General features: G+C 41.5%; 1 protein-coding gene across 1 annotated transcript in view; it reads left to right on the plus strand.

Annotated features, from left to right (window-relative positions):
* Positions 1 to 14,935, plus strand: part of LOC140327973 (mitochondrial peptide methionine sulfoxide reductase-like) — a gene marked incomplete in the record, with an annotated part of 176,562 nt that overhangs the window by 124,703 nt on the left and 36,924 nt on the right. The window contains 1 exon segment of the mRNA XM_072407230.1: positions 5,764 to 5,870. Within this exon segment, the coding sequence (XP_072263331.1) occupies positions 5,764 to 5,870 (107 nt within the window).

Raw genomic sequence — 14,935 nt, forward strand, 5'->3', positions numbered from 1 at the left:
AGGAGAGAGAGAAACATATAGAGAGGAGAGAAAGGGATGGATGGAGGGAAGAGGGAAGGAGAGAGAGGAATAGGGGAGAGAGAGAAGGATGGAGAGGGAAGTGAGGGATGGATGGAGACAGAGAGAGAGGGGAAGAGGGAAGAGATAAAAGTATAGAGAGAGATGGATGGATTGAGATGGAAGGGGATAGAGAGAAGGATGGAGAGGGGAGAGAGAAATGGATGAATGGAGACAGAAAGGGAAGGAGAGAGAGAGGAAGAGGGGAGAGAGAAAAGTATAGCTAGGAAGAGAGATGGATTGAGAGTAAAATCTGTGAAATCATTTTCATTTTGTGATTCCCAGTAGGTTCCAGTTCCACAGAGAGATGTTGTCATGGCCCAAGCGGCCCTGCGGGAAAATCAGCCATAAATCTGGTCAAACTGTAACCCTCCTAATAAACTGGTTTTGACTTTTAAACTGATACGGGGGGATGCTGGGATTTGTAGTCATAGACCATTCTTCTCTATTATATATTCTATCCCCTGGTATCTTTATTATTGCCAGTCTCTGTGTGTCGGCTTCATTCATCATCATCTGCAGAGGAATGTACACTGCTGTTCATTTTAAAGGAATTAATTATAAAGCACCTTAATCTTTATGTACGGAGGGAGAGGTGAGGGACAGGAATAGCTCCATTGATGTTCCGGAGATTTACAATGTCCTCTGTATAGACAGCTCCTGTACCGCCTGAGCACCGCCGCTTTTATGGCCTAATAATCTGGCGTTACTGATTTTCTGTACATTATTCCATCATAATGAAGGAGATTTATCACAGTCCAGGCTTCCGCTAAACACAATCCCCAGCCAAAAAAAGTTCTTTTGGTGGCTTCTGTGAACTCTTAGAATTGTCTCCTTCCCTGTTCATATATTTCCTGCCCCAAAGTATGACTTTGTTTTCTGAGCAGGTCAGTTGGTAACCTCTACATTGTTAGTAAATCTACCCTTCAGCCTCCCCTTTAATAAATCTGCCCTCCAGTTTACTCTTCATTACATCTGCCCCTCCAAACTGCATATTATTCATATTTTTCATATTTGCATAATCCCTCCTATATTTGCATAATCCCTCCCATGTGTAAACCCAGTACTCAGAGGGGGCATGGTGCTGTGTAATCAGGAAGCTATATACAGCACCCTGCCAGACCCTTTCACTAGCTGTGATGTGCCTGATAAAACCTGTTGATCCTGCCATAAGTTAGGTTTTTTTCCACATCCGGTAACAGGGGGACAACACTATTCATTCTGCAGTCAAATTACACAGCAGGGTTGTCACACTGTGGATAGGGTCCTTTAAAATTGACAAACAAATTTAAAAAAATAAAGTCCAGCTTCCCCCTTCTAAGCCGTTTCAGCAACATTTTACTATGATACATTAGCAGTGAATAGCTGAAACACTTTGTATACACAATGGTTTGTATTTATACGTATCTACAGACTGCAGGGTCTCCAGGCATAGCGTGCAGCCATCTGTTGGATTCGGTAAGCCGTTGGACAGTCTCGCCTTTGGTGTGTTTAGTGTATGTTAGCCCTGCGGTGATCTTGTTTTGGCCCTCATATTAGTAAAGCAGCAGGGAGTCTCACCACTTAATATAACCCTTACAGCTATTACAAAACACTGATATGTCCAGGTTTCCAATATTCTATCACACTATGTACTTAGCCTGCTTTCAGCTGTGTAATTAATGCAAAAATATAGGGTTGCATAGGGCACGCTCTGCACCCCCATTGATGGTCTTCTAGCTACAGATCTATTGAGCCCAGTGCTCTTTTTGACCAAGTATCATTTATGGACAAGCTTCTTTATATCAGGAGCGCTTCTCTTAAATCTAATGGTTATTACAATCCCATCACCACCACCAAAACATTATTATGCGGGACATATCCCAGACATTGGGAAGGTGCCCTCTTCTCAGTGAAAAAAATAGGCCTCAGTAACACTCTAAATGCAGTCCCCAGCTACAAAGGCCCAGTGCAGACACCCCCAGTGACACTACTCTATACAGATACTTAGGTACATAACTCAGTATAGACCAACAGCGACAAACCTTAGTAAAGACCCCCAGAGACAGATCTCATTACAGACCTCCAGTGACAGACCCCCATTGACAGACCCCCAGTGACAGACCTCAGTACAGACCCCAGTGACAGACCTCGGTAAAGATCCCCAGTGACAGACTTTGGCACAGACCCCCAGTGACAGGCCTCAGTATAGACCCCCACTGACAGGCCTGGGCGGCTGAAGAAGTGCTTATTGCTGTTGTAAAACACTCAGCCCAATGCTGCTGTAGAATTCTTAGTTCCCAGTTCTGCTGCACTAAACTTAGTGCTGCTTTAGAATTGCTGCACTCAGCTGAGGAACACGTTTAATAAATGTTTGAATGTGAATGGCCCTCTAGGGGGTTCTAAAGACGACCAGGGGTGACCTCCAGAATCCTGTATATACTAGGGGGGATAGACTGGGGGGAGGGGTAGGGATTAAAAAGGGTTACCTACCATTGTAGGGAGGCACACCCCTCATATAATAAACAGATTAGCCCAGCTAAACACTGCAACAGGCACTGTGATCTGATAGTGGAGAGGCTATAGGGACCCAGCAGCCAATGGTAGCATGGGATTGCTCAGGAACCATTCGTTTCATCAGCTGCAGCACAGCTCCCGTCAGCTGTGCAGTCTCAGTGATACATGTCCCCGTCGAGGAATCGAACCCCGGTCTCCCGCATGACAGGCGGGGATAATCACCACTATACTCACGAGGATTTTATTTTAGGGGATTAGGGCTTTGTGTGGAGCTAATTAGACCTGCACAGTAGTTTTATGTGGGTCTACTATTTATTTATGTTATTACACAGTATTTATATACGCCATCATATTACGCAGTGCTGTACAAAGTCCATAGTCATATCACTAATGGTCATTAACAAATATAATGTCCCTACCATAGTCATATAGCAATATTGTAGTCTAAGGTCAATTTTTAGGGGGAAGCCAATTAACCTCACTGCATGTTTTTGGAATATGGGAGGAAATCAGAGTAGCCGGAGGAAACCCACGCAGACACAGGGAGAACCTGCAAACTCCATGCAGAGATTCTAACCTGGGACCCTGCGCTGCAATGGCTGGAGTGCTAACCACCGAGCCACCCTGTTGCCCGCTACTATGACCTGCATAGCAGTTTATGTGGGGCTACTATGACCTGCATAGCAGTTTATTTGGGGCTACTATGACCTGCATAGTAGTTTTTGTGGGGCTACTATGACCTGCATATTAGTTTTTTGTGGGGCTACTTTGACCTGCATAGTAGTTTATGTGGGGATACTATGAGTTGCATAGTAGTTTATGTGGGGATACTATGAGTTGCATAGTAGTTTTATGTGGGGCTACAATGACCTGCATTGTAGTTTCATATTGGACTACTATGACCTTCATAGAAGTTTTATGTAGGGATACTATGAGTTGCATAGTAGTTTTATGTGGGGCTACTATAACCTGCATAGTAGTTTCACATTGGGCTACTTTGACCTGCATAGTAGTTTATGTGGGGCTACTATGACCGTCATGGTAGTTTCATATTGGGCTGCTATGACCGTCATGGTAGTTTCATATTGGGCTACTATGACCGTCATGGTAGTTTCATATTGGGCTACTATGACCTTCATAGTAGTTTTATGTGGGGATACTATGAGTTGCATAGTAGTTTCACGTGGAGCTTCCATGACCTGCCAAGTAGATTTATGTGGAGCTACTATGCCCTGCATAGTAGTTTCACATAGGGCTACCATGACCCTCATAGTAGTTTTATGTAGGACTACTATGACCGGCATATTAGTTTTATGTGGAGCTACGATGACCTGCATAGAATCTTGTCCCTCAGTCTTTTCTCCTATTCAGGTAAATTGGATCCTTTCTTCACTTTCAAATGCAATATAAGATCGCAGGTTAGCAAAAATAAAGATAGATCATTTCTTTCTAGTATTCGGTGGAGGCGGTCCAGGTATTCTGTCCTTGCCTGGGACATCTTCGGTTTTCTGCATAGCAGTGATTTTATCTTGGAAGTTGCAGAAATGTGGAAGGATCTGATATAGTCTCTGCCGCTGGTGATATGTCGGGGTCCTGTCTAGCATTATGAAGCTTCCTGTTCTTCCACCTTGTAAGCTCTTCTTTATCTCATCCTCCAGTTCTGGATATTTATCCAGTGAATGCCGTATGCAGGTCAGAGCAGAATTAAAGATGTCCTTTGTATGAAGCAGGCCAATCATTTTGCACAATAAAAGCTTGTGCTCCTTGGCATTACCCAGGAGTGCCGCGATGTAGGCGATGGCAAAAAAATCATAGATGGCTTCTTTTCTGTATGGCCGATACCAGAAACCTTTCAAATCTTTTAGGAGGCTATTGACCTTCCCTTGGAGCTCCCATCTGGGCATCTTGATCTGATGATTTCAGGTGAGCATGGTGCCAAGAGTGCGGAGTACAGGTAATCCACGCACACCACGAAAGGGCTGCATTGAAGTGGTACCACAGTTATAATGGGCACACAAAGCCACCCAAAGCATGTGCTAAACAGTTTGAGAAACAAATTCATGGTACAAAATCTTAAACCAAACTCAAAATCCTTAGGTCAAATCCAAGTCATAAAGCAAAATCGAATCCAAAAATAAATTCAAAGGTCGTAGATCCGTAAGAGATTCAATAAACGCAATGGCAACGACAAAGTCTCAGCAGAAATGTGAGCTGAGCTGGCTGGCGCCTCCTTATATAGTGCACGGCTGCTGCAATTTCCCTACAAGGGCATGCTGCTTAGTGTGGGGCGAATCCTATTGGTTGAAAAAAAGCACACTGCTCACAGCTGTGTTTCACTTCCTTATAAGGGCATGCTGCTTACTGTAGGGCGAATCCTATTGGTTGAAAAAAAGAGCACTGCTCACAGAAGAATATCACTTCCTTATAAGGAAGACATATAGTTCCAGCTATAGTCCAACCGTATTAGTCTGCAAACCCGACACACTTCGCCTCACTAGTCTTCTTTCCCCTGAAGAAGCCCAGCGAGGCGAAACACGACGGGTTACAGACCAATACAGTTACTCATTCTTCTCTTTATCCTATTTAAACATTTTGACTACTATAAAAGGTAGCTCCTCAACCCAATACTGGAGGCAGATAAACTCATTGCCCTAATCTCTTTATGGCCACACTGAGGATAAAGAGAGGATTAGGAGAATACCTAAACATGATGATGATTTTATTGAAAGGGTTTCATTAGGGTTAAAGGTAAGTGTCCTCATGGGGTACAGGGCGATTTCTAGGTCAGGGGAAGAGGGGGTGACACTGCAGTGCTACAAGAAGACTTATGGGGGCACTCTAACACACTCAGCACATTGCCTAATGCTGCTGAAGTGCCCAGTGCAGCTGAAGTATTCTCAGTGCTTAGTTGTGCTAAATAATAATTAAAGTCTAATTCCACTGAAGAATATTTAGTGCCCAGTACTGCTGACGTAAACTCATTGTTGCTTTAGAATAATCATTGCCCAGTGCTGCTGATAAATACTCAGTGCCCAGTGCTTCTGTAGAATAATCAGTGCCCAGTGCTTCTGTAGAATAATCAGTGCCTAGTGCTGCTGGATAATAATTGCAGAATAATAATAATAAGTATTGCAACACATATATTTACACTTGATAGGTAAATGGATATTTTTTTGGTGGCGTTTTAATCCTTTGTTTTATTTGTTTCAGGGATGCGTCAGGGTAATGATGTTGGAACAATGTATCGTTCTGCAATCTACACCTACAACAAGGAGCAGTTGGAAGCTGCCTTGAAATCCAAAGAGGAATACCAGAAGGTAAGGGTGACAGGATAATACACATCGCTATGAATTATATGGCGCCTATTGTACCCCCTGGACAGATACATTTGCTGGCTTGCCCAGGGTACACCCCAAAAGCTAAGCTTCCCTTTCTCCAACGAAAATGTAATCAGTGTAAGCTATATCTCTAGACAGAATATTTTATTTAGTTATAAAGTAGGGAATAGATTGCAATTTATTCCCCAAATCCTGAGCGACAAATTTCCCTTCACTTCCTGTACCAATTTCAGTTATGTCACAATGGCAAGAGGAGAAGATCCAGTTATTTGCTACTTGATCCAATGGGTTGGCTTAAGAAACACTTAAAATACGTTGTACAGAGGTCTTGGCAAGAATTGGAAACCCTCACCCTGTAGACATTGATGTGACATCTGATTTATAGCGTTCAATACTACAGTAAACTGTATACAAGGAGCAAGTGAAATGACACGCTTCATCATTATTGTTCTGGATGTTGATGGAGTTGGTTGGAACATCCATGGCAATATGGAACATGGATAAGACGGCCAAATACTCCAAACATTTTCATTGGGCCATCATCATTTAGGCATTTCTGTCTTTGGCTAAAACAATGATTGACCACGGGCACCTATGCTTGATATTACTGCTGCAGGTGAATCAGAGAGATATAGTCCTAAGAAATCTTTCAGAGGCATTTGGAGCAATAGTAATATATATTACCTACAACATATGTAAGGTAAATTAGCCTGTGTGAGGCTGCAGTTTGCAAAAAAAGTTGCCCCTTATTGGGGTAAAAATTGTGCCAGAACAAAAAAAGTTACCAAAAAAAAATTGTTCGGTAAATAATTGAATATACCAGAGATCTACTGCTGGTGTTTTGTATTATTATTATTATGTTCTGTTGTAACCTTGCTATGTCCATAACTTTCTAACGCTTCCGTTCCAGTGTGTTTGAAGCATCCTCCATGTTCAATTTTCCCGAAGAGTACTCCATGCCCAGTGTTGCCAAAAAGTGTCTATTGTTGGAGTTTAGTTCTCAGTATTCACTGCTTCCGAAGGCTACTTACCTTTGCCTATGCAGATCCCTCCGGAGCTCTCCTCAATTGGGTCCCGCCCCGTCCTGGCATAAGGGAATCGCTAGGTGCCGCCATCTTTGTCACGTGATCTGTCACTGTGCAGGCGCGAGATTGCAATAAATGGGGGGGGGCAAAAAAGAGTGCCAATCTAACTGCACATGTGTGAGATCACCAATATTATTCCCAGTGCAGTAAAAAGCCCTGATCCTGGGAATGTGGAGCATTTGTAAGCCTCCTGGGATAAGTGATCTAGGTATCCCAGGAGGTGCTGCACTCCTGTTCACTCTTTACCATGAAGGCGATATAGAGAGAAGGCATTGTCTTCCCCCTTTTTGTTAAAAAAAATGATAATTTCTCTTTTATGTAAAAGGCTTATCTACCCCTTTATGTAAAGTAAGCATTTTTGTGATAAGTCTTCTTTTCCAGAGCTGGGGTGGTGTAGTCAGTGTTTAGTGTTGGGCCCTAGGGATCCCTGGCAATCTCTAAAGGAACCCTGATTAAAACTTTGTATTAGATTATTATTATTACACAGTATTTATATAGCGCCATCATATTACACAGTGCTGTACAAAGTCCATAGTTGTGTCACTAACTGTCCCTCAAAGGAGCTCACAATCTAATGTCCCTACCTCAGTCATATGTCATTATTGTAGTCTGGGGTCAATTTTGGGAAGAAGCTAATTAACCTCAGTGCATGTTTTTGGGATTTGGGAGGAAACCCACGCAGACACAGGGAGAATCTGCAAACTCCATGCAGATAGTGTACAGGCCAAGATTCAAACCTAGGACCTAGTGCTGCAAAGGCCAGAGAAGAAAGAGTGCTAACCCCTGAACCACCATGCTGCCCTAGATGATTAGCTATAACTGGCATCACATTTTGGTATCCAAAATTTGAAAATAGTGTAATTGAGAAATGTCTGGGCGACATCTATTCACTTTTTATGCACAGTAATTTCAATCTTGTTGCCTGTATATCTTTTGAAATACGCAGATATACACTGAAGATGGGGGATTTTTCAGACCCCCAAAACCCCCCATTGAGATGATTCTGATCTCTTGCAATGAATGTGTAAACTTCTCCCAACACACAGGACAAACGCCGGCACTCTCTGCCATTTATTTGTTGTCACCTATTAATGCCGTTGTGTTTCCCCTCATGTGCTGAATTTATGAGAAGTATAAAAGTTGAGAAGAGCATCAAATTTTTAGTAAAATTTCCCACCAGAACAAAAACAGAGTCACAAGGAAATTTGTGCTGAGATTCTGCATCAATTTGATGTGTAGCCAAACCTTTTCCATAAATTCATCACTTGGTGCCGAAACCCCGGTCTTCCTGTATGATCCTGAAACCAAACCACAGTCACCGGAAACACCTTCATCACCAAGAACCAAAAAAGTCCAAATTCACAGCCATGTTATCGTGTTTTGTGACATGAAGGCGTCATTTTGGCAGAATGGGTTCCAGAAGACACAACAGTGACCCAACATTATTATAAGGAAGACAAAGCTGAGAGAAAGGAAAAGATGGCAGAAATGTGGGAAATGGTTTCATTCTTCATCAGGACAATGCTCCTTCTCACACAGCACTTTCTGTGACCGACAAACACATTAATACGCTAGAACATCCTCCATTTTCACCGGATTTGGCACCTTGGTGCTTTTTCCTTTTGCCTAAATCAGTAAATTAAGGAACACGCTTTCAGTCAATGGATGCAGGAAAGAAAAAAACATCAGAAACTGATCGGCTCCACACCTTCCAACAGTGGGAAACAAGCCGACATCGGTGCTTCATTGTGAATGGAGAGAATATTGAAGGGGCAAACATTAGAATTGTCATAGAAATACAAAAAGTCAGTTATCATATCAGTCTCAATATTTAACCACCTGGCCGGTAAACCTGACCTTGGTTCGGGGTAAAAACACTTGCAAAAAGCGTTAAACCCGTACTTTTTTCAGGTGGTTAACAAACGTTGTATTGTAATCCGATTGTCATACATTGTATGACAATCGGATTACAATTGTAAGAATATACTCACTCGGTCCTCGCAGCTCCTCCGGACACGTCCTTCCTCTTCTGTGTTCTTCCGGCGAGTGCAGTGACGATCACCGGGGTTTGCCGGTGACGTCGCTGCATGCGTCGGTGCGGGCGGGAGGCGGGAAATTCAAATCACTTTTTGTATTGAACTCAATACAAAAAAGCTGTATTGAATCCAATACAAAGAAATCTTTATATAATATATATATAATTGTATTATAATTGTATAATTGTATTATATATATTATATAAGCTACTGTACATATGCATTACATTATACACTATTTTTTTTTTAAAGATTTTTTTTTATGTTTTATAAAAAAAAATTTTATTAATAAATTTATAAAATTTTGGACATATTTTGGTGATTTATGCGGTAATTCGTTGTAATTCTGTGAATTATAAGTAATTATTGAGTAATTTGGTGAATTATAGCCTACAATCTAAAATAAATTTCCATGCAAAAAATTTAAGACTTTTTGCATGGAAGTTTGGAAAGAATTACAATACCCGGCGTTCGCGTACGCTTCCCTTGGCGATTCCTGATGATGTCAGTGCGTCCTGATGATGTCAGTGCGTGCGCCCGTCGATGGGGGTCGTAGCTTGAAATTCAAATATTTTGTATTGGATTCAATACAAAGTCCTGTATCCAATCCAATCCAAAATAATACAAAATATATTTATGTGGTTTTGTCTATAGGTATGTGACGTTGGACTCTGTTTTAAAATTTACCACACTAGGGAGGTGTTTTAGAAAAATATATTACTATACAGTATACCGAATTATCGCATTTTCAGTATTTTTGTTTTATTTATGTATTCTTGTTTAGGCTGATTTTTGTGTTTGTATTTAATTTTATTAAAAGTAAATTTTTTTTTTTTTTTTTACATGATTGTGTGTTTTAAACTTTTTTTATATTTTTTTTATATTCATGATATCTACTAGACCCTTGTTCAGACATAAAAAATTTCATGAAAAACAGTGTACCGCTTTTGGTACAGAAATCTAGACATCGGTGTAACGCCCAGGTGGTTAATAGGCAGATCTTGTATATACACACTCACTATCATGTGGTGAACAAATAACATTTCTTTGACCTCTTTGGTTGTGGAGTCTTTATGTTTTTTTTTTTTTGCTATATTTTGTGCTTTTCCTCGATGTTCTCAGATATACCTTTATAGTGCACAGAAGACTAGAAGAGCAGCGTAATTGTCTTTTACTAGATGATATCAGGAAGCAGTTTGCTGCTCCAATTCCCCGTAATCCAAATATCGCAGCAACATCAGAGGCCAAGTATCCAGTGACCATGATAAAGCGAATTAGACAGTGTTTGGGGTCCAGTCAGTGTTACTAAAAGGAAAAGTACGGTATATGTTTCCAAATCCGACTGCAGCCAGGATATCGGGCAGCTGGCAAGGGCAATCCAGGGAATTCTGAGTATAACGTCTCCTGCATGTCTTACTCATTCCCGTACAACGGAGGCCAATTTTTCATTACCAAAAAATTAAAAAGAAACAAAGCTTTCCAACAAAATAATTTCTAAAAAGTGAAACTGAGCCCTCTGTTCAGGGTCATTTTTTTAAACACTTTACTATGCAGGGGCTTTTTCCAGGGTTAGTTGTAGTTCACCAGCTTGCCCACTGTTGTCTAGCCCCTCAAAAACCCTAAAACAATTCTTCACTATAAAAGACTTACCTCTCTAGTTGGCCGCATCTTCTATCTTTACTCAATTGAAATAATACAGTTGGATGCTTGTTTCCCCTGGCATGCCATGTGATTTGATCAGCTGACCCCTTACATCACTGTAATCTGTAGTGGGGTAAGGGTCAGAGGGTGGAACCATGGTGTGTGATTGGTGTCACAAACATCTGACACACCCTGACAATATCAATTTAAGTTTGTGAAGAGACACAAGTTGCCCTAAAGGTAAGGATTATCAATTTTTCCAAGCAGGATATGTGGTAGAAAGGGGAATATGCCCCCAGGCCACCATTTTGCCAACCAGACTGGGTCATTACCTGTACATGGGTGGTGAAGGGAGTGGACAGTGGCAACTGATGATTTTATTTGTTTTGTTTTTCTCTTCCTATTATACACTTCTTGCTTTCTTTCAGAATCATGTGACCAGAGTATCCAGTCTTAGAGAACTTGCTAACAATAGGGAAGTTATCAGTGGCAGTGAATCAATATTATTATATTTTTACAAGTTTACATTTCTTCAACTGCATGCGTAATGTAAGCTTCAGCTATTGAGCCTTGTGAACCATTTTTTTCTCAGCAGAGCAGTTAAGATTAGCCTGTGAACTAGGGCCCAGAGCTTCACCTAGCAAATACTGCTGACTTCAATTAAATGCAAGATTTTATTTTTATCTTTTGCCATTTTAAGTCCTAAACATACAACAAAATGTATACAAAAACATCATAAAACATCTTCTGTAATGTTTCACAATGGTATTTCCAGCTCACAGGTTGATTTCGATGCTTGATGAATGCCTTTGTTCTCGGGTTCTGTAGGTAGTAACATCGGGTGTGATATTAAGGGGGTGGTGACACGGAGTGATAATGACTTAGGGGAGAGAAGCGATAAAAGAGAGAACATGAGTGATGGGGGGGTGTCAGATTGAGATGTGATTGAGAAGCCTAGGTGTGACTGTGTCCCTGGTGGGAAAAGCAAAGAATTACCACCAAATGTTATATTTACACCCATCTATGTGATATTCACAATACCAGAAATCTGGAAGGGGCTCTACTGTTATTGGGAATGCAAAGACCAATATCTTTTTAATCCTATTTGTCCAGGATATGGAAAGAAGGATGAGACTGCTTTCTGTATATATAAACATGTTTCTTGAGTGCCACATGTGGCTCTATAGTACTTGATCCCCTGGACCCCAAGGGTCTCTAGTGAGAGAATAGTTTTGTAGAGATGCAGTCAGAAAATACAAATACGATTTCATGTTTTCCAATTCTGTAATGGGTGCCATCTTCATCTTTCATCTCGCAGCACTGCGCAGGTTTACAAGCAGTGTGGTGCAGCAGAGGATTGCTTTGTATAATCTGAGCTGTGGGCATTCTATAGGAAAAGCTATTTTCCCCCAAGCAGCTGACCTTCCTGCACCATATTGGTGGAGTCTCTGGTGCCTTGGCCTTTACCCTCTGCCGGTGTTGTACCAACAGCATAAACCCTGATAAAAATGGAGTCTGGGCCTTGGAACTCTCTTGCAGCCCCCTCTTTGTGTCTCCCACCACCTCATTTTTCATTGTAGTTTTATTCATTATTATTTATTAGGTGTTTTATAGGCTGGTAATTATAACAAATAAATCAGTGCATAATGCAGTTCCTTTTTATCATATAGGGGGATGATAGACGCTCTCTAAATTGTTATTTTGTCGCACCGCAACGCATCTGTCTGAGGCTTGTTTACAGATTGCCCTCTGGTGGCTTTTAAGTGTATCACACTTCACACTGGCTCACAAGTTTTCTGAAATCCTTTTAGGAATAGGAAATTCTGCTGCTTTTGAAGTGCCATACACATGGGATGAATATTCCTCATGTGCAAATACATCATCGATGAAATACACTTTTATTAAACAGAATTTTAAGCGCACTTACAGGTCTTTGGTGTAAAATGGCACTCTGGGTGAACCAGATTTACACTCGCAAGTCCTAAACAGCAACCTAGCAGCAGATGTGACACAATCATTAAAATCTTGGTGCCTGGGCAGTCCTCGGCTCACCTTTAGGCTATGTCTGGCACCAGTATCAACCCAAAGAAATGGGTGCACCTACTCTTTAAGGCAGAGTTTCTCCACCATTTCCACTTGGGCTAACCTTTGAAATAATTTTCAGGTCTTCAGGGAACCCCTTCAATAATTACTATATCCACAGAACCCAGTATATTAGTGTGGTGGTCAGTGGGTAGGATATCTTTTACTTTGCTGCCCAGTGGGAAGAATGTCACCCTTACAGATAACCAAAAAGATCAATGGGGGTCACCTAAACTGACCCGGGAGGTCCAAATTGCTCATTGCTCAAGGAACCCCTAGCAACTTCCTGAGGAACCCTAGGAATCCATGGAACCCTGTGAAAAACACAACGTTAAGGTATTGAAATGTAACTCATAGAGCTGATATAAAGTGATTGTTTTTGCAACCATTGAAACCAAGAAGTGAAAAACAGGAAATTACATTTCCCAGCCTTCCTCCTGTAATTAGAGTAAAAATGGCCGCTCATTAGCGAGCTCCATTCCGCCTGTACTTTCCTTTGTGAAGAAAGCATGAAGGCGCCTATTTATAAAGATCAGAAAATCTGATGCCTTTCATGTCGCACACTTTGCTGTATTTTGGCGAGTACAAGTTGATTTTCTTTTTCTTGATTTTATAAAAGTTTCACTTGGAAAGTTTCGGTGTCAGAGTGCATTGTAAAGGGAATACAAGAAGAAAGTCTCCGTGTTTGTATGGACCGTAGCTTGCAGCACACCAGCACTGATGGAAATATATGGTGGTTTGGGTTTTCTTTGATAAAGCTGAATGTTCTACAAATAAGCATTCCGACCCTCCTCCAAATAATGCATCGCTTTTTATATAAGAGGAATATATAGCTAAATGCCCCTTTTACTTACCTAAATCAGGGGTCATATGGAAGTCACGTAGGTCTTCATTTCCTCCATACTGTGGGAAGATTCTTCTGGTAATGCTTTCTTTTGGCTCTCTGAAGACTCCATCAGTTAGATCCTTAGGGTCCCAAAGAATTTAGCAGTGGCTCCATGATGCCATGGCTTGAGGGGTGGCAAACAAGACAGGTCAGGAGGTCTGGACTCCAGCAGCAGATCGCTGGTCTCCACTTCCGGGAAATGGGCAACAAAGAGTCAGTTGACGTTGATCAGAGACCCATTCTTGTTAAACTTTCCACCCACCCCCTTTAGCTCAGCAACAAAAAATATGTAAATGGCCAAGATACTTACCATGACTCCATTATTCTTTCTTCTTCACAAAGAGGGAAGGTCTTTATTTGGGTGGCCACTTCACTGCTTGGGGACATGGGCTTCTTCAATTGGCTGTCTATTAGCAGGACCCACACAGATTCCTGAAAAGTTTAGGGGGCAGCATGATGATTTGTGGCACCAAGTCTGGTCAGCAATGGCACAAAACTGCAAAAGTGGATCATTGGTCTTCACTTATGGAAGAGAGATCAAGGAGGGTCATGTCAAGGGTCAAGGAATTTTGCTTAGGGACCCATCCTTGCTAAACACTACCCCCTGTAGCTCATCAACAAAAATGACCTAAAAGGCCTAGATACTTACCATAATTCCATTAGTCGTTTTTTCTGCTCAAAGTGGGAAGGTCCTTGTAGCAGGAATGGTGAGGCTTTCTAATTATTCCCCTGGAGAGCCACCTAAGAGTTATTTTTTTTTAGCAAGCCAAATACAAAAACATGGAATACTGAATACCTGTGTTGTGGATGTACAGGTGTACACTGTGTAAACTGTCTAGTCAGTGCCCTTGTGAACATCTTGTGTCCTCCTTCCCACACTAGGTTGGGGTGGGAGTGACCCAATAAGAAGAAAGTTATGGCTGTTATGCCATAAAATTGAGTGCTGACGCTGACATTTTCTGGAAGAGAGATCAAGAAGGGCCATGTGTTGGCAAACTCAGTTGAGTCAAAAAGGGCTTTGAAGGGCCTTGTGGACCAATTGGGTGGATTGTGTTTGATCTTTTCTTTCTCTGCTTTATTGAGTGGTTAGGTAGACAGTGAGCATCCTGTCTTTTTTTCAAGCTGGAATTATGGTAACTATTCATAGGTTTGGTTGACTTTCTATCAACAGTTTCCAATCCAACTGTATAGATGGAACCTCACAGGTCTAAAATTCTTTAGTCAGTAGACCACTAAGACAACAAGACCCATTCTCTTCCTTCTTTGTTTCTTATTGGGGATAAATCTCCCTTTTTCACCATCCACTGCTTCTTC

This window comes from Pyxicephalus adspersus, chromosome 4 (assembly GCF_032062135.1).
Source record: "Pyxicephalus adspersus chromosome 4, UCB_Pads_2.0, whole genome shotgun sequence".
Classification (NCBI taxonomy): Eukaryota; Metazoa; Chordata; class Amphibia; order Anura; family Pyxicephalidae; genus Pyxicephalus; species Pyxicephalus adspersus.